The sequence below is a fragment of the Amblyraja radiata genome, chromosome 15, assembly GCF_010909765.2.
Source record: "Amblyraja radiata isolate CabotCenter1 chromosome 15, sAmbRad1.1.pri, whole genome shotgun sequence".
NCBI classification, from domain to species: Eukaryota; Metazoa; Chordata; class Chondrichthyes; order Rajiformes; family Rajidae; genus Amblyraja; species Amblyraja radiata.
The window spans coordinates 50,318,402-50,341,801 of NC_045970.1; the positions used below are offsets into that span (position 1 = coordinate 50,318,402).

Below are 23,400 nucleotides of genomic sequence, written 5' to 3' on the forward strand. Positions count from 1 at the left end.
TTTTACTGATATTTTACTGGTTGTATGCCTCGTATCACCTTTCCCTCAGCTAACAATGTACAATTCTACTCTTAATCATCGTCTGCTTTGATCTGTCGTTTTTACACCTTATACTCCATATCTCTAGTCCTTCCCTCCGCTGATGCAGAGGGTGTCTGCAATACACTGCCAGGGGTGGTGGTGGTGGAGGCAGATACGTCAGTGCCTTTTAAGAGACTTTCAGATAGATGCATGAAGGAATGGAGGGCAATGGATCATGTGCAGATTAGTTGATATTGGCAGCATGTTCAGCACGATCATTGTGGGCAAGGGGCCTGTTACTACATACATACACAGATTCAGCGTGGAAATAGGCTCGTTGGCCCATGCCGACCATCGATCACTTACACACTACTTTCCCATCCTACGCACTAGGGGAAATTTCCAGGAGCCAATTAACCTGCAAAGCTGCACGTCTCTGGCATGTGGGCGGAAACTGGAGCACTCAGGGAAAATCCACGCGGTCACAGGGAGAACGTACAAATTCCACACAGACAGCACCTGCAGTCGGGATCAAACCTGGGTCTCCTGGCGCTGTGAGGCAGCAGCTCTACCACTACGCCACTGTACTGTACTTTCCCATGAGTGTTTCTATCTCAGTTAAGAACCTTTCAATCTCTCATCCAGACTGAAAAGTCCAAATTTGCACGACCAATTTAAAAAAAATGATTGGTGCGAATTATTTTTTGTTTGAAGGAAAGTATTTATTCTGAACTACTTTAGAAGTACCTTTGTGCAAACATTTCATCTTATAACTTGTAAAAATACACAGTAGTTTTTGTCTGCCGTTACTCAAACGGAAATGTTTTTAAGGCCACTCGTGTTGAATTCTAGAAGTTGTGTAAAGCTGAAGGGATTCCCCAGCAAGCAGAGCTTAAGGCACAGGTCGGGGCCCGAGGTTTATCTTGTACTTTATGCGCGTTGACTGGGGAAGCGGGTCTGTGGATCACACGTTCATCACCGGCGTGAGTTGGAGCAAGGGGTGCGGAGACAAGACACCACTTCGTCCACCGCTGCTCAGCGGCCCGTAGCTCTGCATCAGGCTCTGCCTCTTCAGGCTGCCCAAGACAATGGAGTTGTTTGATGCCAGACTTGCCCTGGTCCTGGAAAAAAGAAACTCAAATAAAACGAGCGATCGTTTCTACAGCATGCAACTAAAGGAAGGTCTGGTCATAATTGATAAGAGCAGAATCATAAGATCACAAGTGATTGGAGTAGAATTAGGCCATTCAGCCCATCAAGTCTGCTCCGCCATCCAATCATGGCTGATCCATCTCTCCCTCCCAACACCATTCTCCTGCCTTCTCCCCATAACCTGACATCCGTACTAATCGAGAATCTATCTATCTCTGCCTTAAATACATCCACTGACTTTGCCTCCACAGCCTTCTGTGGCAAAGAATTCCAGACTCACCACCCTCTGACTAAAGAAATGTTTCCTCATCTCCTTCCTAAATCAACGTCCTTTAATTCTGAGGCTATAACCTCTAGACCTAACCTCTCCCACTAGCGGAAACATCCTCTCCACATCCACTCTATCCAAGCCTTTCACTATTCTGTACACTTCAATGAGGTACTCCCTCATTCTTCTAAACCCCAACGAGTACAGGCCCAGTGCCATCAAACGCAAAATTAGGCCATTCGGTCCAACTAGTTTACTCCGCCATTAAATCATGGCTGATCTATATCTCCCTTTAGGTCATTAGATCGAACAAGTTTACTTTGTCTGATAAAACTATTTTAAATGTTTCCCAAACTCTTGCTCTATACCTGGCTCCGTTAAAAAAAAAGTTACGTTTCAGGTATCCACCTGGATGCACATACTATTGACCGACATCTACTACAAACCTACTGACTCCCACAGCTACCTAGACTACACTTCTTCCCACCCTGCTTCCGGTAAAGACTCTATCCCGTACTCCAAATTCCTCCGTCTACGCCGCCAGGATAAGGTGTTCCATATCAGGGCATCGGAGATGTCCTCATTCTTTAGGAAATGGGGGTTCCCCTCATCCATTATAGATGAGGCTCCCACTACTGGCCATATCTTCCCATCTCCACCCCGTTCTGCTTTCTACAGAGACCTTTCCCTCCGTAACTCCCTGGTCAACTCGTCCCTTCCCACCCGAATCATCCCCTCCCCAGGTACTTTCCACTGCAACCGCAGGATATACAACACCTGCCCCTTTGCCTCCCCCTTCTACTGCATCCAAGGACCCAAACAGTCTTTCCATGTGAGGCAGAGTTTCACTTGCACCTCCACCAACCTCATCTACTGCATCCGTTGTTCCAGGTGTCAACTTCTCTACATCGGCGAGACCAAGCGCAGGCTCGGCGATCATTTCGCTGAACACCTCCGCTCAGTCCGTCTTAACTTACCTGATTCCCCTCCCATTCCCAATCTGGCCTTTCTGTCCTGGGCCTCCTCCATTGTCAGAGTGAGGCCCAGGGCAAATTGGAGGAACAGCACCTCATATTTCGCATTGGCAGTTTACACCCCAGTGGTATGAACATTGACTTCTCTAATTTAAAATAGCCCTTGCTATCCCTCTCTCTTCTTCTCCTCCCCCTTCCCAGTTCTCCCACTAGTCTTACTGTCTCCGACTACATTCTATCTTTGTCCCGCCCACTCCCGACATCAGGCTGCAGAAGGATCTCGGCCCAAAACGTCACCCATTCCTTCTCTCCAGAGATGCTGCCTGTCCCGCTGAATTACTCCAGCATTTTGTGTTTGCTTTCGATGTAAACCTGCATCTGCAGGTCTTTCTTACACATAGATATTTTAGATACTTTACTTTAGAGATACAGCATGGAAACAGGCCCTTTGGTCCTCTGGGTCCGCGCCGGCAAGCGATCACTCAGTACACTATCCTACAAATACTAGGGACAATTTTACAACTTGCTGAATTAATCTGCAAGCCTGTACATCATTTGGAGTGTCGGAGGAAACCTAATGCACTTGGAGAAAACGCATGAGGTCACAGGGAGAACGTACATACTCTGTACAGACAGCATCCCGTTGTCAGGATCGAACCCGGGTCTGTGACGCTGTAAGGCTGCAACTCTGCCGCTGTGTCACCATTCTGCCACACATTTTGATATAGAACAGTAAACATAGAACAGTGCAGCACCTCGGCCCACAATGTCTATGCCGAATATGATGCCAAGATAAGTAATTACCTCTGCCTGCCCATGATCCATACCCACAAACCCGCATGCCTGTGTCATCGATAACCCATTCACACTAGTTCTGTGTTATCCCAGTTCCTCCTCCTCTCCCAACACATTGGGGGCAATGTTGCAGAGGCCAATTAACCTGCAAATCCGCATGTCTTTGGGATGTGGGAGGAAACCCGCGTGGTCACAGGGAGAACTTGCAGACTCCACACTGACAGCACCAGAGGTCAGGATCAAATGCAGGTCGCTGGAGCTGTGAGATAGCAGCACTACCAGCTGCTTCACTAGGCTGCCCTAATGTTGGTCCAGAACGCCTTTTGACCCAAGGTTTCCTTCTCACAAAGACTTGCATCTATATAGCACATTTCATAAATTAGGATGTCCCTTTACGGACATTGCAGCGATTTTGAAGTGTGGTTACTATAGAAATATCGAAAAACAGTTACTGTTAACCAGAAGATGCTATGATTTTTCCTTGAAAGTGGTGTTACAGAAAGTGGTGTTACAGGGGGTCAAGAAGGCTCATTGCCACAGAAGACTGGAGGCCAAGTCAATGGATATTTTTAAAGGCAGAGATAGACAAATTCTTGATTAGAACGGTGTCAAGGCTTACGGAGAGAATGAAAATTGGGACTAGGAGGCAGAGATCAGCCATGAATGGCAGACTGGGCACGATGGGCCAAATGGCCTAATTCTACTCCTATAACTTGCGACTAGTGTAGATGGGACATGTTGGGCAGCGTGGGGAAGTTGGGCCGCAGGGCCTGTTTCTATACTGGAACTGGATCTTGTATAATTTGGGCAGGAAACGCACTCGCCACAAGGGTTCAGTGTGTGTTCACGAATTCCACCCAGTCTTTGCTCAATCCACATTTTCCTATTCCATTAGAATGATTTAATGTCCCTGATATTATAAAAGTTGTCGTATCTTTCAGCAATTGGATTGCAACATTGCTCTGAAGAAGGGTCCCGACCTGAAACATCACCTGTCCATGTTCAACAGAAACGTTGCCTAACGCGCCAAATTACCCCAGCCATTTGCGTCTTTTTTCGTAAACCAGCATCTGCAGTTCTTTGCTTCTCTGGATAGGTGGCGTTCCAGGTCGAGATCCTTCTTCAGAGTCTGATGATGGGTCCTGACCCAAACTACACCTCCAGAGAGGCTGCCTCACCTGCTGAGTTACTCCAGCACTTTATGTGCTTTTGAGGGATTTTTTTGATAGCTAGATGTTTGGACAAAGGCCAGTGATGAAAAGTCAGAAGGTGTGAGATGAAAGGATTCAAGGGTTTTGAATAGTGAAGCCAGAGGAAGGAATGTGGGTGGAGGGGAGAAATAGGCGCCAGAGACTGGGGTTTGATCCTGACCTCGATGTTGTCTGTGGGGAAATTGTATGTTCTCCCTGTTGACCGTGTGGGTTTCCTCCATGTGTTCCAGCTTCCTCCCACACCCCAAAGATATACAGGTTTGTAGGTTGATTGCCTCTGTAAAATTGCCCCTCATGTGTAGAGAGTGAATGAGAAAGTGGGGTCATGTGGATCTTGTGTGAAAGGGTCATCAATGGTCCATTGGCTCAGTGAACGGTTTCCATGCTGTATCTCTAAATTAAACATCAGACCCCTGGGCAGATCTCTCCAACTTTCACCCTTTAATGGTGTCAAGTTGGGAAAAGGGGAAGTACAACGGGATCTGGGGGTCCTTATTCATCAGTCACTGAAAGTAAGCATGCAGGTACAGCAGACAGTGAAGAAAGCGAATGGCAGGTTGGCCTTCATAACAAGAGGAGTTGAGTACAGGAGCCAAGAGGTCCTCCTGCAGTTGTACAGGGCCCTAGTGAGACCACACCTGGAGTATTGTGTGCAGTTTTGGTCTCCAAACTTGAGGAAGGTCATTCTTGCTATTGAGGGAATGCAGCGTAGGTTCATGAGGTTAATTCCCGGGATGGCGGGACTGTCATATGTTGATAGATTGGAGCGGCTGTGCTTGTATAATCTGGAATTTAGAAGGATGAGAGGATATCTTAATGAAACATATAAGATTATTATGGGTTTGGACATGCTAGAGGCAGGAAACGTTCCCAATGTTGGGGGAGTCCAGAACCAGGGGCCATAGTTTAAGAATAAGTGGTAAGCCATTTAGAACGGAGATGAGAAAAAACATTTTCACACAGAGAGTTGTGAGTGTGTGGAATTCTCTGCCTCAGAGGCTGGTTCTCTGGATGCTTCAAAGAGAGAGTTAGATAGAGCTCTTAGAGATATCGGAGTTAAGAGATATGGAGAGAAGGCAGGAACGGGGTACTGATTGTAGATGATCAGCCATGATCACATAGAATGGCGGTGCTGGCTCGAAGGGCAGAATGGCCTACTCCTGTGCCTATTGTCTATTGTTTATAGTAGGACCTTTCATAACGTGAGTAACTCCTCCGAGCCCAAGCCCAGTGAACACACACACACACAATGAATTGCAGATGCAGGAATCCTAAGCAAAACACAAAGTGCTGGAGGAACTCAGCGGGTCATGCAGCACTTGTAGAGGGAAATGGACAGATGGCATTTTGGACTGGGACCCATCTTCAGGTGATCGGTCAATCTGTTTTGGGTCGGGACCCATCGGTCAGAAGATGGTCCAATTCCCTCCCCAAATGCTGCCTGACCTGCTGAGTAAGAGTGGTAAAGGCGGCGTATGGTGCGCATGCATTCGTTGCTCAGGACATGGAGCAGAAGTGTCAGGAAGTCATGATGCAGCTACACAAGACTTTGGTTAGGCTGCATTTTGAGTATTGTGTACATTTCTGGCACTCATTTCCCTTCCATGAAGGATGAGGAGGCTTTGGGGAGAGTACAGAAGAGGTTTACCAAAATGATGCCTGGATTAGAGAAGAGGTTGAACAAACTTGAATTGTTTTCTCTGGAACACTGGAGGTTGAGGGGAGACCTGTTAGATGTGTATAACATTTTGAGAGGCATAGTTGCATATGAGTGGACTAAACATGCAGGAAGAAACTGCAGAAACAAAATGCTGGAGTAACTCAGCGGGTCAGGCAGCATCTCTGGAGAAAGGAACAGGTTAACTTTCAGGTCAGACCCCTTTTTTAAACCGAAAGATAAAGAAGGCCAGAACAAAATAGGACCAGCAACAGATGACCCCAGGAAGGGTGGAGTCCATAATGGCCCATTGTTGACTGAGGAAGATGTAACAACGACAGGGTTACAAGGATACTTACAGTGGAACTAGTAGGATGGGGGGGCTGCATAAGTTACTTGAAATTAGGAAATCATCGTTCATACCGCTGGGTTATTAACTGCCCAAGAATACAACCCAGTGGAATGAACATTGATTTCTCTAATCTCAATTATCTCACCATTCCTCTCCCCTCAAACCATATAACAATTACAGCACGGAAACAGGCCATCTTGGCCGAACACTTACTCTCACCTAGTCCCATCTACCTGCACTCAGACCATAACCCTCCATTCCTTTCCCGTCCATATACCTATCCAATTTATTTTTAAATTATAAAATTGAACCTGCCTCCACCACCTTAACACCCTTTGTATCGTTGATTGACACTATCCTACACACACCGGGGACATTTTTTACATTTACCAAGCCAATTAACTTACAAACCTGTACGGCTTTGGAGAGTGGGAGGATACCAAATCGGAGAAACCCCACGTAGGTCACCGAGAGAAGGTACAAATTTATAACCATATAACCATATAACAATTACAGCACGGAAACAGGCCATCTCGACCCTTCTAGTCCGTGCCGAACACGTATTCTCCCCTAGTCCCATATACCTGCGCTCAGACCATAACCCTCCATTCCTTTCCCGTCCATATAACTATCCAATTTATTTTTAAATGATAAAAACGAACCTGCCTCCACCACCTTCACTGGAAGCTCATTCCACACAGCTACCACTCTCTGAGTAAAGAAGTTCCCCCTCATGTTACCCCCAAAACATTTGTCCCTTAATTCTCAAATCATGTCTTGTTTGAATCTTCCCTACTCTCAATGGAAAAAGCCTATCCATGTGAACTCTGTCTATCCCCCTCATAATTTTAAAGACCTCTATCAGGTTCCCCCCCCCCCCCCCTTAACCTTCTGCGCTCCAAAGAAGCCTAGACATCCTAGTTCCACTGTTCGGATCCTTGTATCCCTGTCGTGAGCACATGTTCCGCAGCCAACAAAGGGCCATTATGAATTCCACCCCGTTAGTGGGAGTTTAAGAGGCTTTTAGATTGTCTGAAGAATGGTTTCGGCCCGAAACGTTGCCTTTTTCCTTCGTTCCATAGATGCTGCTGCACCCGCTGAGTTTCTCCAGCTTTTTTGTGGACCTTTTAGATTGGCATATGGATATGCGGGGAATGGAGGGGTATCAAGTGTAGGCAGAGGAGATTAGTTTAATTTGGCATGTTCGGCACGGACATGGCGGGCTGAATGGCATGTACTTATGCATGTTCCTGCAGCATTTGTTGGATTTTTTGCCCACTGAGGACTCCTTGGATACTGACCGAGGTGAATCGATGCCACTGTCGCCGGTGATGCTGTGGTTCTCCAGCTGACTGTGCTCCTCCTGACTGGTCTGTGACAAGCCGCCGTCGTGCGAGTGGCGACCAAATGGCAGCTCAGTGCCCAGCTGAGCCTTCGTCCCCCGGTGAACCGCCCGGAGCTTGCGGCCGGCCGCCGGCCCTCTGTACCCGTCGTCTTTCGGCTGCTCTTCGGAGTCCGTGGCGGCGGCGGCGCCTGCGATGTGGCGGCAAGTGAAGGCCTTGTCTGTCGCTTCTCTGCAGCCGGCCGGCCGCTCCTCTCCCTCGGGGTGGGGGTAGGGGTAGCCCGGCCGCGGCGATGCTGCTGCTGCTGCTGCCGCCGCCGCCACCCGCTGGGGCTCGTTGTCCGACCACGCCTCGGACGGGGCCAGACTCTCGCTGTCCGCCCCTTGCTCCTCCATTATGAGGACGCTGCCCAGGGCCCAGTTCTCGCTGCACGACCCCGTCTCCAACCCCCCCTCGAAGCCGGTGCGCTGCCAGTCGGTGTGAGCCGCCAGGCCTGGGGCCGAGGGCAACGCCATGTCGGCGTCGTCGAGGTAAAGGGAGCTGCAGGCGTCGTCTTCCTCCAGCTCTCTCTGGTACAGAGTCTCGTCGCCTTCGCTCCTCTCCCCCTCCTCCTCCTCCTCCTCGTCCCCTTCGCCGCCTTGCCCTCGGCACACCGACGGCGTGCTGGAGCGGCCGGGATGGGTCAGGAGCCTCTCCAGGCTCCCCGGAGGAGGCAGGTCGACGGTCGGGTCCTGTTCCCCGTGCCGCCATCTTAGTAAGCGGTCATCTTGCGGCCCACTCGCCTCCTTCTTATGCTCGCTCTCCGGGTGGGCTGACCCCGCATGGTGGGCCGAATGGCGGCGGAGGTCCCCCGGGCGACCAGGGGTAAGGAGGCCGGCCTGCCCGCGTCCCGTCCCCCCAGCGCCGCTCTCCGGGCGGCCTGGCGCCTGGTTGTCTTCGGCCGATGGAAGATGGTGGCCGCCGAGTCTGATGATGGTCTCCTCCACACCCTCCCCCGCCAAGTGGGGACCTTGTGCGGCCACCGGGGACTCAGGGCACCGAGCTGCCCGGCCACGCCGCTCGGCCCTGGCCTTCTCCGGCCTGGTGGTCTGAGAGCCGCGGCGTCTGCCCGAAGGCAGCTCCCCGGCAGGCAGCTTGGAGAAAGGGTTGGCGATCCTCCTCTTGTGGACTTGGGTGGGCGGAGTGCCATTGCCCAGGTATTGGGCCATTCGGGCCTCGGGCTGCTCTCCCTCGCCCCTTCTGCCCTTGCCCTCCCTGGGGCCTCCCTCAGGCCTGGCCCCTGCCTCCAGGGAGTGGGCCTGCAGCGAGCCCCCGCGCCTCGGTTTCTCCCTGGCCGCCCGCGTCCTGTGCTGGCGCCGGGCCCTGGGTGGCCCCTTCTGCGGGCTGCCTCTGGGCCGGTGCCTCGGCTTGCCGATTGGCAGCTCCTGGGCTCCTCCGCCGTTCTCCAGGGCCAGCTTCTTCATCAGCAGGGTGTGCCTGACCAGGTTGTCCACCGTCAGGCCGGGATTGACCCGCCGGATGATCTGCAGCTCCACCTCCCGAGGAATGTCCCCTGGGCCTGACTCGTTGAGGAAGGGCCACTCCTCCGGAGGGAACTGGGCCGAGAAGGTCCCGTACTGCCGCTTGGGGCCCTCCTTCTTGGCACCGCGCCGGAACAGGCCCAGCCGGAACTTGCGGACATGGTTCTCCTTCTCCTTGGCCCTGCCAGGCTCAGTATCCTGTTGGCCCGTCGCTGTAGAGGTGGCCCGGTGCTGAACCGAGGGCCTGGGCTCTTTGGAGCCGCCCTTGCCTTGGAGGCCTGGCTCCTGCTGGTCGAAGCAGCAGCAGGATTTGCAGTGCGCCATCCCAGGGCTGCCCTTATCTCTCGGCGTGTCCTCACCGCTCTCCACGCTCACCAGATAGGTAACAGGAGGCAGCGACGCATCCCGCTCTTCACCCAACACCCATGAGCGGCCCTGCTTCCCTGCGTTTCCAGTAATGAAGTAGGTGTGCGAGGTGACGATGAAATAGCCTTCTTCGGTGTGGTAAACCTTCCTGCCCCGGATCAGAGTGCTCAGGGCATTATGCAGGATCTCTTGAGAAGGTGATGCTATCCCTGCAACAAGAAGAATGAATTTATACATTGTTTGTGGTACATCGGGAGTGTTGAATTGTTATATGTACCGACAATGGAACAATGAAATTCCTACTTGTAGTGGCATAACAGACCCGTAAACGCAACAACACACAGATAATATATACAGTAACAAACAAAAAATCCAAGTGCACATAACACCAAAGTTCGTAGTGGAACCAAAACAGTCCACAGAAGTACGTGGCAAAAACAGCAAACACGCATCAAGTGCTGGTGTTACTCTCCAGAGGGTCAGGCAGCATCCCTGGAGGACATGCCCAGTCTGAGGGACTGTCCCGACCCAAAATGTCACTTAATGATGTCCTCCAGAGATGCTGGCTGATCTGCAGAGTTACGCCAGTACTTTTTTTTTGCAAATTTGCAAACCAGCATCTGCAATCCCTTGTTTCTCCATAGAAGTTCATTGCTGCTGAAATTAGTGGTGTGTAATGTCGAAGCCTTTGATTGTTTGGGGGAAAAAACTTTTTGAAATTGGAGGTCATGGTTTTCAAACTCCTATACCTTCTTCCTGATGGGAGAAATGAGAGCCTGGCCTGGGTCTTTGATGTTACTGGGCCGCCTTTTATGAGGCAGAGCCTCCTGCCGATTCTTTCGATGGTGGGGAGGTCAGTACCTGTGATGGACAACAGCTGAGGGGAGGCAGACTGGTGGGCAAGGAGGAGCGGTGAGGATCTGTAAGGTGAAGAAGTGGAACAAAGGAGGATCTAAAAAAGCAGGAGAAGGGACGCCAAGGGAGGGGAGGGGGGTGGGAGGCTCCAGTTTCCTCCCACATTCCAAAGTTTTGCAGGTTTGTCAGTTAATTGACCTGTAAATTTCCCTAGTGTGTGGGATGCAAAAGTGGGATGACATAGAATGAATGTGAACGTGTGATCAATGGTAGGCGTGGACTCGGTGGGGTGAAGATAACCCGTTTCCACGATGTTATCTCTGAAACTAAAAGGCAAGTCACCCCTCAGATAGAACAGCGGGGTTGAGGTTTGAAAGAAGAGGTAGAACTTCAGATTAGAAGGTGAAAGATTAATCATGTCATGTGGGCAAGAGCGACTGATATCATCTGCTGATGCAATTTGAGATTGTGTTGCATAACAGGGATATTATGCTGAGGCTTTATAAGGCACTAGTCAGATTGCATTTGGAGTATTGTGAGCGGTTTTGGGTCCCATATCTGAGGAAGGATGTGCTGGCATTGGAGTTCAGAGGAGGTTTACAAAAATGATCCCAGGAATGCCTGGGTTAATATATCATGAATGTTTGACAGCACTGGACCTGTACTCGCTGGAGTTTAGAATGATGAGGGGCGACCTTATTGAAGCTTATCGAATAGTAAAAGGCCTGGATGGAGTGGATGTGGAGAGGATGTTTCCACTAGTGGGAGAGTCTGGGACCAGAGGTCACAGCCTCAGAATAAAAGGATGTACCATTTGAAAAGAAATGAGGAGCAATTTATTTAGTCAGAGGTTGGTGAATCTCTGGAATCCATTGCCACAGAAGGCAGCAGAGGCCAAGTCAATGGACATTTTTGAGGCAGAGATTGACAGATTATTGATTAGTAAGAGTGTCAGGGGTTATGGGGAGAAGGCAGGAGAATAGTTGAGAGAGATAGATCAGTCATGAATGAATGGCGGAGTAGATGATGGGCTGAATGGCCTAATTATGCTCCTATCATTTATGAACAACAAATTACCTGGATAGCATTTGACCAAATAATCCATCAGGGCTTCCTGGGTGACTGTAATGTGACTGTCGTTCATCTCAGAGATGACACAGCAAAGAACTTCAGTCAGTGGAACAAACGGAGACTGGGCAATCGGCATCATTGCTATTGGAGACACGTCACCTGCAACACAAGGTTAGAGTTCAAACCAGTTTATTTCCATTTATTCAAAGGCAGGATTTTCCTTCCTGGCCCGAAGGCTGCGATACAATGGAATCATAGCAAATGTAACCACATCATAGGAGGTTGCTTGGTCCGTTGTGGTTGGTCTCTAATGTCAGCAGTGGGGAAAGGTTCACGGAAAACATTCCACGGGGCAGGATTAATTCATACTTTGAAAAGCAGGGATTCATCGGAATGGCCTAATTCTGCTCCTATGTCCTATGATGAAGACAAGGACTTTAGTTAGGCTTTCAACAAGGTATGACATGGAAGGTTGATCCTCAAATATTGGACATTTAGCATGGATTAATGGTCATGATCATGACGAGTGTTTTTTTAAAGTAACAAAATATATGAAAGGCCGAGATAGAAGGGATGTGGAGAGGATGTTTCCAGCAGTGGGAGGGTATAGGAGTAAAGGGCACAGCCTCAAAATAAAAGGACATACCTGTAGAATGGAGATGAGCAGAAATTTCTTTAGCGAGAGGGTGGTGTATCAGTGGAATTCATTGCCACAGACGGCTGTGGAGGCCAAGTCATTCAAGCAGAGAGTAGTGATAGATTCTTGATTAGTAAGAGCATCAGCGGGCATGAGAATGGGGTTGAGAGGGAAAAATTGATCGCCCATGATCGAATGACGGAGCAGACTCGATGGGCGGAATAACTTAATTCTACTCGTATGTCTTTTGATCTTGATGTGGACCACACGGACCTCTGTTAGGCTTTTAACAAGGTATGACATGAAAAATTGGTCCGAAAAGGTTGTAGGCCAATGGGGTCCAATGCAAATTTGGATGGTGGCGCAGCGGTAGAGTTGCTGCCTTGCAGCGCCAGAGACCCAGGTTCAATTCCGACTACGGGTGCTGTCTATACAGAGTTTGTAAGTTCTCCCTGTGATCTGCGTGGTCCCTGTGATTCTCGGACATCTTCGGTTTCCTCCGACACTCCAAAGATGTACAGGTTTGTAAGTTAATTGGCATAATAAGTGTAAATTGTCCCTAGTGTGTTTAGGGTAGTGTTAATGTGCGAGGATCACTGGTCGGCGCGGACTCGGTGGGCCGACGGGCCTGTTTCCGCACTGTATCTCTAAATGAAACTAAAATAAATTGGATTCAAAGTTGATGTAGCAATAAAACTCGGAGAGTGATGGCGGAGTGCTGTTTTGGGGATTTCAAGCCTATGACCAACGGGGTGTCACAAGGTAGGCACCAAATGCTGGAGTAACTCAGCGGGACAGGCAGCATCTCAGGAGAGAAAGGATGACTGCCTGTCCCGCTGAGTTACTCCAGCATTTTGTGTCTATCTTCGATTTAAACCAGCGTCTGCGTTTCCTTCCTACATGGTGCTGATACTCTTGCTCTTTGCCACGTGCATTAATGATTTGGATATGAATTCGGGAGATATGATTAATATATTTGCATATAACATTTATGGCATTGGTGATGGTGAGGAAGAGAGTCTTGTGTTACAGAACAACATCGATCAGCTGGTAAATTGGGCGGGGCAATAGCAGATTAATTTAATTCAGGTAGGTCTGAGGTGATGCATTTTGAGAGGTCTAATAAGACCATGGTATACACAAAGAATTGTCGTCCCTATTGTTGAGGAACAGGGGGAACTTGGTTAGGAATGTCAAGGTGACAGCACAGATGGATAAGGTGGTGAAGAAGACACACTGCTTCATTTAATGTAGGAGCACCCAATTAAAATGGCTTCTTACATAGAGTGACATTATTTAGCAGTTTAGACACAAATATATTTTTTTATTTGGTGTTCATACCTTAAGATTAGGATTTACTAAACTAAATCCCAAAGCAGAATGCAAAAATAGCAAATTAAAAGAAAGGCCACACACTATCTTCCAGGAAGTTTACTGTTCGAAAACTATTGATTTCTCGGTTTCCAGACCAGTGCTTCAGTCGAAGCAGATGAAATCTGAGAACCACTTACTCAGTTCCTCCTTTCAAAGCTGCAGTGTGGGAAAAGCAGACTTTCAGACTGGTCCCGGTGCTGGCATTGTTTGCAATCAATAGTCACCTGTCTCCTAGAAGTGAAATGAGCTCAGAAGCCGTGTTTGAAAAGAAAGGAGTGGTTGGGCTTAATAAACAATTCAGAAAGATTCTCCCGTCCAAATTCCAAGCCTATTGTTCCTGTGGCTTTCTAAGCTTTTCCAATGAAGCTATGGGTTCCTGACAACAGGCAACTTAAATCTAGCCCTTTCAAGGAGTCGGGTTAGCAGATTGGTAGAGTTGCTGCCTTACAGTGCCGTGGACCCGACGATCCTGATACGGGTGCTGTCTGTGCGGAGTTTGTACGTTTTCCTTGTGCCGTGCAGATTTTCTCCTGGTGCTCCGGTTTCCTCCCACACTCCAAGAGGTAAAGGGTTTGTAGGTCCAATTGGCTCAGTAAAAAAAAAAAAATTGTCCCTAGTGTGTAGGATAGTGCTAGTGTACGGGGTGCTCGCTCATCGGCATGGACTCGGTGGGCCGAAGGGCCTGTTTCTGCGCTGTATCTTTAAAGTCCAAACAATATTACCCTTGCATGCCACATTAGTATTGGAGCACTTTCATGTTACACATGGAATCAGGAAATAAACAGAATGGATGAATTGCAATCTGTCCAGCATGTTTTTGTTGTATAGATAGGATTACAATGTTCTTTAGCTGTTGAGGAAGTTCTCCTGCATTGCGTGTCCTTTTATCTTTATTGTTATGATATTTTGCATAACATTACTGCAAAATCGAATCATTCTTTCATTTCAGAGAAAGGCAACAAATTGATCTCACAGTGAAAATCTCACTTGTATCATCAAGGACCAGCAGAGTAAAGGAATGCAGGATTAACTCTGAAATACTGAAGTGCTGCAAGTGTCTGCATCTGGCTTGTGTTAGATAATAATCCCAGTTGCCCTTTTGACTTTGTTTTAATGGCTGCTTGCAGTCTCCAGTGCTGCTGCAATGAGCACCTTTTGCAAGTACTCCATTCCAGTCTCTGCTCAAATGGCTCCTTTAAGCTGAGAAATATAAGAATTGCAAGTCTCTTTAGGGCTGCACGGTGGCGCAGCGGTAGAGCTACTGCCTTACGGGTTCGATCCTGACTACGGGTGCTCTTCTGTACCCTGAATGGGTTTTAATGCTCAAAGTGTCCATCGTCTGACTCTCATCAGTCAGAGTATTGAATGAGGAGGTTGGGAGGTCATGTTGCGGTGAAATATAAGACTTTGGTGAGGTCCTTTATTAGAGTATTATGTTCAGTGCTGGGCACCAGGTTATAGGACAGATGTTGTCAAGCTGGAAAGGGTGCAGAGAAGCTTTACGAGGATGTTGCGGAGATTTACGAGGATGAATTGTTAGAGGAATAGATGGGCTGGACAGAGTCTCTTGCCCAGAGTAGGGGAATCGAGAAGCAGAGGACATAGGTGTAAGGTGAGGGGGAAAAGATTTAATAGGTGCTTGAGGGGTCTTTTTCACACGCGGTGGTGGGTGTATGGAACAAGCTGCCTGAGGAGGTAGTTGAGGCAGGTACTATCGTAACGTGTAAGAAACAGACAGGTACATGGATAGGACAGGTTAAGAGGGATATGGGCCAAGGCAGGCAGGTGAGATTAGCAGATGGGTCATGTTGGGCGGTGTGGGCAATTTGGGCTGAAGGTCTGTATACTTTCCACGCTGTATGACTATGATTGCGTGGATATAATAGACGTGCCTGTGATTGCCAGCACTGTGCCCTCTACAACAGGTCTCTTAAAAGCCTCGCGGCCACGTCTCTGGTATTCCTTCCTTCAGTGCTGGAAATAATCTAAAGCAGACAGTATAGTTCAGTGCATTAGCCCACTAGGAGTGGAACTGAAAGCTAACCCCCCCCCCCCAACCCCCAACCCCCTTCCCTGCTGGTGCCAACATTTTACAAACCTCACAATAATGAGAGGAAACAGTAAACGGTCCCCAAGCATTTCACTCTTAGCCAGTGGACTGTGAGAAGTATAATTGTGACTGGATAATACGCAATGGTGATTTATGGGTGGCACGGTGGCATAGTTGCTGCCGTACAGCGGCAGAGACCCGGGTTCGATCCTGACTACGGGTGCTGACAGTACAGTTTGTACATTCTCCCCGTGACCTGTGTGGGTTTTCTCCGAGATCTTCGGTTTCCTCCCACACTCCAAAGGCGTACAGGTTTGCAGGTTAATTGGCTTGGTGTAAAATGTAAAATTGTTCCTAGTGTGTGTAAGACAGTGTTAATATGTGGGGATCGCTCGTCGGTGCGGACTCGGTGGGCCGAAGGGCCCGTTTCCGCGCTGAATCTCTAAACTAAACAATGCTCATCTCCGACAGCAGCGTTTACAGCAGTGACAGAGGAGATAGAGCTGCCTCTTAAAGCGGAAAAAAACCCCAAAGTGCTGGAGGAACTCTGTGGAAATAGAACCCTATGGAAATAGACAGACAACGTTTTGGTTTGGGACCCTTCTTCAGTCTGATGGAGATGGGGGGGGGGGGGGAAGAAAGCTGGAAAAGAAAGGTGGGATTAGAGAAAAACCTGGCATGTGATCGGTGGATACAGGGGAGGGTGGGATAGTGACAGAGGGCTGAGGTTAGTGACAAAGGCCAGAGGTGAAAAGGCAAAAGGCACCTAACACCTGTCAGGCTTTATTTTAGTTTAGAGATTTAGTTTAGAGATACAGCACAGAAACAGGCCCTTCGGCCCACCAAGTCCGTGTCGACCAGCTATCCCTGCACCGTAACACTATCCTGCACACACTAGGGACACATTACAATGTGACCAAGCCAATTAACCTTCAAACCTATGTGTTCAAAAGGGAACTGCAGATGCTGGAATATCGAAGGTACACAAAATTGCTGGGGAAACTCAGCGGGTGCAGCAGCATCTATGGAGCGAAGGAAATAGGCGACGTTTCAGGCCGAAACCCTTCTTCAGACTCCCTTCAAACCTAATCTTGCAGCCTCCCACATTCCAAAGACATGCAGGTTTGTACATTCATCGGCTTCTGTAAATTGTCCCTGGTCTCTAGAGTTTAGAGATACAGCTTGGAAACATGCCCTTCCGCTCACCATTCCGAGCCGACCAGCGATCATCTCGTACACTGGTACTATCCTACACTGGGTAACATTTACAATTTTACAGAAGCCAATTAACCTACAAACCTGCACGTCTTTGGAATGTGGGGGGAAACCGGAGCACCAAACCAAGTGACAATGTGAGTGGTAACTCTTCCATTCCTTAGGTGTTACCAAATCTTCGCAAAGTCCAGGGAAATACATGTTATGAGCTGTTATCAAAAGCTAGCGAAGAGACATGACGAAGGGTCGTGACCCGAAACGTCACCTGTCCATGTTCTCAAGAGACGCTGCCTGACCCGCTGGGTTATTCCAGCACTTTGTTTCCCTTTGTGTATTGCAGCACCTGCAGTTCCTTGTTTCTACGAACAGACCTGCCCTTATCCTCAGCGATGAAAACTCAAGTCTCTCGCTCACAGCCATTTATTTAAAACAAGACGTGACGTCAGTTTAAGCGTTTAATGTTTTACCCGCTTCCCGTGGAAAATAAAGAGTTACCTTTGTGATGAGAGGTCAGCAATAAAAGCAGCACCATGGCAACCATGAGCAAACTCTTCGTGCCGACCAGGAGCTCCATTCAAATGCAAGGAGCACTGGGCAGGAAATCCTGCGTCTCTGGCATTGTAAGTGTGCAATCAACCTCCGCAGCCTGCTAGACAGGTTTACGGGAGCCCAGAGGTCCCCCTGTATAAGACTGGAATCTATTGCTTTGAGTTCTCAGAAGAGCTAATGGAATCGCGGTTTCAGACTCACATGTGTTCCCCATTTCCCCGCAGCCAGGGTTGAGCAGGAAGAGGGAGCCGTTTACTGAATGCTACTTGTTCACAGTAAATTCCATCAAAGTGCATGAATGCAGCAAAGGGATGGCCCCTGCAGAGATTACCACTGACTTTATCATGTATCTGTACACTGTGGACGGCTCGATTGTAATCATGTATTGTCTTTCCGCTGACTGGTTATCACACAACAAAAGCTTTTCACTGTACCTCGGTACACGTGACAATAAACTGAAGGGTACTGAAGATAACTTCCTCATCCTTTTGACTCTCAACCAAATAACATCAAGGGCAATGTAAAGCACACATTCGTTTCCAAATTAAAGGCACCAAAATACTTTGGAAATGTCATCACGGTGAAGCAACGGTAGAGTTGCCGCCTCACAGCGCCAGAGACCCAAGTTCAATCCTGACTACGGGTGCTGTCTGTACGGAGTTTGTACGTTTTCCATGTGACTGCACGAGTTGACTCCTGTTGCTCCGGTTTCCTCCCACACTCCAAAGACGTACAGGTTTGTAGGTTAATTGGCTTCAGTTTTTAAAAAAAAGTAAAATGTCCCAAGTGTGCACGATAGTGCTCGTGGCTGGTCGGCGTGGACTCGGTGGGCCGAAGGGTCTGTTTCCGCGCTGTATATCTCTATAAAGTCTAAAATCCAAAAGCTGCTGCCTCGCAGTGTCAGAGACCCTGGTTCGAGTCTAATCCCGGGTGCTGTCTGTGTCGAGTTTGCACACTCGCTCCGTAATTGCGTGGGTTTCCTCCGGGAGGCTCCGGGTTTCCTCCCACATTCCAAAGACGTGCGGGTTTGTAGGTTAATAGACAATAGGTGCAGGAGTAGGCCATTCTGCCCTTCGAGCCAGCAGCGCCATTCAATGTGATCATGGCTGATCATCCCCCAATCAGTACCCCGTTCCTGCCTTTTCCCCATATCCCCTGACTCAGCTATCTTTAAGAGCCCTATCAAGCTCTCTCTTGAAAGTATCCAGAGAACCGGCCTCCACCGCCCTCTGAGACAGAGAATGCCACAGACTCACAACTCTCTATGTGAATAAAGTCAGTGCAACTAGTCTCTGTAAATTTCCCCCAGTGGATGAGAAGGAGGAATAGAATAGAATTTGTGTGAATGGGTGATCATTGGGTGGAGGATGAAAGGCTTGTTTCCATGCTGTATCTCTAAACTAAAACTGAACTGTGCATATTGATCACCTCCCAACGCTGTCTGCCTATCCAGTTGGGCGGAGGGAAAGAAAACACAGGCAGCGGATGGAAATCTGGGAATTCAAGCCGACTGGGATCAAATTGTTATTTCTGGAAAAATGCAGGCAGTCTTGGAAAGGCAGCTGCCAATGCTCTAAAACAAAAAGGCTGGCCACTTCCAGTACAGGGCTCAGCATCCCAGCAACTGAACACATATCCTCAGGAGAGAAGATAGACGCAGAATGCTGGAGTAACTCAGCGGGTCAGGCAGCACATCTGTGCGAGGACATGGATGAGTTCTCCTCCGACGACGACAACGATCGTTCTGCTCCCTCGCTGCTCACATCATCCTCTATATCTTTAAGAAGGAACTGCAGATGCTGGAAAAATCGAAGGTAGATAAAAATGCTGGAGAAACTCAGCGGGTGAGGCAGCATCTATGGAGCGATGGAATAGGTGACGTTTCGGGTCGAGACTCTTCTTCAGACTATATCTATTTCGTCTATATCTCTCGTTTTCCTCATCCCTAACCAGTCTGAAGAAGGGTCTCGACCTGAAATGTCACCCATTCCTTCTCTCCAGAGATACTGCCTGACCCGCTGAATTACTCCAGCTTTTTGTGTCTATCTTCGGTTTAAACCAGCATCTGCAGTTGCTTCTTACACGTGGATAGGTGACGTTTCTGGTCAGGACCCTTCTTCAGACAGATTGTGGGGGAAGGGGAGGGTAAAGAAAGCTTAGAGGGAGAGGAGGGGCAGGACAGAGCAGGGCCAGTAACAGGAGAACACAGGGCAAGGGGGTTAATGGATGGACAAAAGCCAGAGATGAAAAGACAGGTGTGAGCCCAAAAGGATAGGGAGTTGCGAACCGGGAAACCCGTGGGTTTAAAGGTTGTGGATTTAGTTTCCATTGTAAACGGAACAAGAGGAGTTGGGTGGGGGCGAGAGAGGGGAGAAACTAATACATGGTCAGCCAGCTTTCAGGCAGGGGTGGTAGGGGGAGAGGGGAGGTGCAGCAAGTGAGGGGTTCTGGGGAAGGAAGGAGTGGGGGAAGGAGGATGTAGTGGGTTAGTTGCTTAAAACTGCAAGGACCACAAAGCGAGCGGGCAAGATCATCTCTGACCCCTCTCACCCTGGCCACAAACTATTTGAATCACTTCCCTCTGGAAGGCGACTCCGGACTGTCAAAGCTGCCACAGCCAGACATAAAAACAGTTTTTTACCCACGAGTAGTTGCTCTACTCAACAGCCAAAAATCTGTAGCCTCCCTTTGATCTGGTATTTTGTAGGTTCACATGCTTGATCAATGGTGTTTTATCATTAATGTTTTATTATTATGAATGTTTAGTGTTTTCTGAGTCATTCGTAACTGTCACTGTATGTCATGTTGTCACTTGTGGGTGGAGCACCAAGGCAAATTCCTTGTATGTGAATACTTGGCCATAAACGTACTTACTTAAAATGGGAAAATTCAATGCTCATACCGTTGGGTTGTAAGCTACCCAAGCGGAATATGAGTTACTCATACGGAATACGAGTATCATAGGGCCATACAGCGTGGAAGCTGGCCCTTTGGCCCAACTTGCCCATGCCAATCAAGTCGCTACTCTACACTATCTACATTAGTCTACACTATCTACACTAGTCTACACTATCTACACTAGTCCCACCTGCCTGGGTTTGGCCCATATCTCTCTGAACCCACCAAATCTGTGTACCTGTCTAAATGTTTCTTAGAAGTTGTGATAGTACCTGCCTCAACTACCTCCTCCGGCAGCTTGTATTCCATACGCCCATCACCCTTTGTAGAAAAAAAAGTCGCCCCTCTCTAGGTCCTATCAAATCTTTCTCCCCTCACTTTAAACCTATGTCCTCTGGTTCTCGATTCCCCTAGTCTGGGCAGGAGACTCTGTGCGTTTACCCGATCTATTCCTCAAATGGATCGGGTCAAATTGTCGGATCTAGTGTCGGAAGGAACTGCAGATGCTGGTTTACACTGAGGACAGACACAAAATGCTGGAGTAACTCAGCGGAACAGGCAGCATCTCTGGATGGAAGGAATGGGTGACGTTTCGGGTCAGAAGAAGGGTCTCGACCCAAAACGCCACCCATTGATCAATCCAGAGATGGTGCCTGTTCCACTGGGTATAAAATCTATTTGGTTATTCTGCCGTGGTTATTACGTTTATCATAGAAACATAGAAAATAGATGCAGTAGCAGGCCATAAGGCCCTTCGAGCCAGCACCATCATTCAATATGATCATGGATGATCATCCAAAATCAGTACCCCGTTCCTGCTTTTTCCCCCATATCCCTTGATTCCGTTAGCCCAAAGAGCTAAATCTATATCTTTCTTGAAAACATCCAGTGAATTGGCCTCCACTGCCTTCTGTGATAGAGAATTTCACAGATTCACAACTCTCTGGGTGAAAAGGTTTTTCCTCATCTCAGTCCTAAATGGCCTACCCCTTATTCTTAAACTGTGACCCCTGGTTCTGGACTCCCCCAACATGGGGAACATTTTTCCTGCATCTAGCCTGTCCAATCCTTTAAGAATTGTATATGTTTCCTTCCATTCCTTCTAAATTCCAGTGAATACAAGCCCAGTCGACCCATTCTTTCATCGTATATCAGTCCCGCCTGGATGTCAATGAACCTACGCTGCACACCCTCAATAGCAATATCCTTTGGAAATACCTGACCCTACCTGGCTGACACAAAGACAAAATGCTCCGTGTTAAATAACCCTCATAATACACTCGGAGGGAGAAAAAACCCTTCTAATTCAATGAAAGGCACCAGGCCTCCAAGAGAAACATCACTAATAGTGACCCTGAAGGCGGGTCACTAATTGATACAAAGCAGAGGTCCCTCTCGTAACTGCTATTAAAAAGCGTATCCTGCCAGGGTGCTGCTTTAAAGTGTGCGGCTTGTGTCTTAAGTAAGGGAGTGATTGAAGTTAATGGCCAAAACGGCAATAAAAAAAGGGCCCTGAGGCCTCTGGTGTAGCAGGAGCAGTGACATAATGAGCCAGAATTTCCAGCAGATCAACTTCAACCTTGATCTGGACTGGATCACAAGTGATTTGTTTGTCAGTCACCGTGATAGATTTGGTGGGCTGTCTTCACACCTTCCATTTCAGGCCCCAGGGTCAGATGCGGAGCAGATCCAACATCCAGCAATACACATTCTCGCTCAGATTAACTGTTTGCCTCAGTTCCAAAGCTGCTGACTCTTGGTGGGTACATTCTGCGAGTTTCTGATACTTGGCCTCATGGCGGGTGTCTTACCTGCTAGGCTTTGTCCTTCTCTATTCCAGCTTCCTTCACACCCCCCTCCCCCCCACCCCTACGATCAGTCTAAAGAAGGATTCTGACCCAAAAGATCGTCTAGCCATGGTCTCTTTAGATTTTAGAGATACAGTGCGGAAACAGGCCCTTCGGCCCTCCGAGTCCGCGCCGATCCCGTACACTAGCACTATCCTGCACAGGAGAGATGGTTTACAAATGCTTTAAACCAAAGCAAATTCACCTACAAACCTGTACCACTTTGTAGTGAGGGAGGAGACCGGAGCTGCACCACTTGTACTGCCTCACCACTGTACACTGTGCTAGCTGCACCACTATACTGTTGCATCACTGTATACTGCACCACTGTGCCAGCTGCACCCAATGCACTACTGCATCAGCTGCACCACTGTACTGTGCCAGCTGCACCACTGTACTGTTGCACCACTGTATACTGCACCACTGTGCCAGCTGCACCCGATGCACCACTGTACACTGCCAGCTGCATCACTATACTGTTGCACCTCTGTATACTGCACCACTGTGCCTGCTGCACCCGATGCACCAGCTGCACTACTGTACACTGCCAGCTGCACCAATGTACTGTTGCACCACTGTAAGCTGCACTAGCTACACCACTGTACTGTTGCGCCGCAGTATGCTGCACCCGCTGCGCCACTGCCAGCTGCAGCAGTGAATCCGATACGCCACTGCACCAGCTGCCCCGTTGCACCCGCTGCTTTAGGACTCCGGGTAAACTCCATTGCTTAAAAAAAACACCCAGTCTGAACATGAAGATACAAAAAGAAAAAGAAACTCACTTTGCCCATCCCTGCTACTACACAGTCCATGGATAATCCGTGCAGCTATTTCCTCTCGCAGTGAATTAACGTACAAAAGGTAACAGGCTCGCCATTGTCCTCATCCTGCAGCTTTCTGGACTGTCTGTCACAGATGACATTCTCTGCTGTACCAAGACAGGAAGCATTGTTTCCAATACCTTGTCCCTGCCATTACGAGAATCTGATCTGAAAAACTAGCTTCACCTTTTGTGTGCGAGAACCTTCTTTTCAAATTTCTAATCCAAAGGCAATAGCTGATGATGAGAGCGGATATCTCTCCAGCTCCAGTTTCCTCCCATCTCTTTTGTGTGCAGATCACACAGCGAGGCAAGACATTTGGCCCTGCAGTTCACAGGTCAATCTTCTCTGCTGGAAGCTTAATGGGTCAAGTTTCACTTTGGAGACCCCCCCGCAGAAATCTATCACCACATTGCAGTACAAT

General features: G+C 48.6%; 1 protein-coding gene across 4 annotated transcripts in view; it reads right to left on the minus strand.

The window, feature by feature from the left end:
* Positions 1 to 718: 718 nt before the first annotated feature.
* stox1 (storkhead box 1) overlaps positions 719 to 23,400 on the minus strand; it is a 34,887-nt gene continuing 12,205 nt past the window's right edge. For 2 of the 4 annotated variants that reach the window (XM_033034425.1, XM_033034429.1), the window contains exons 2-4: positions 11,592 to 11,744; positions 7,732 to 9,868; positions 719 to 1,142 (exon numbers count right to left, since the gene is read on the minus strand). In XM_033034425.1, coding sequence (XP_032890316.1) covers positions 986 to 1,142; positions 7,732 to 9,868; positions 11,592 to 11,744 — 2,447 coding nt within the window. In that variant the 3' untranslated portion in view covers positions 719 to 985. Of the gene's footprint in view, positions 1,143 to 7,731; positions 9,869 to 11,591; positions 11,745 to 17,356; positions 17,504 to 23,400 lie in introns of those variants that run through there. The other 2 variants (XM_033034427.1, XM_033034426.1) reach the window with 2 other exon arrangements.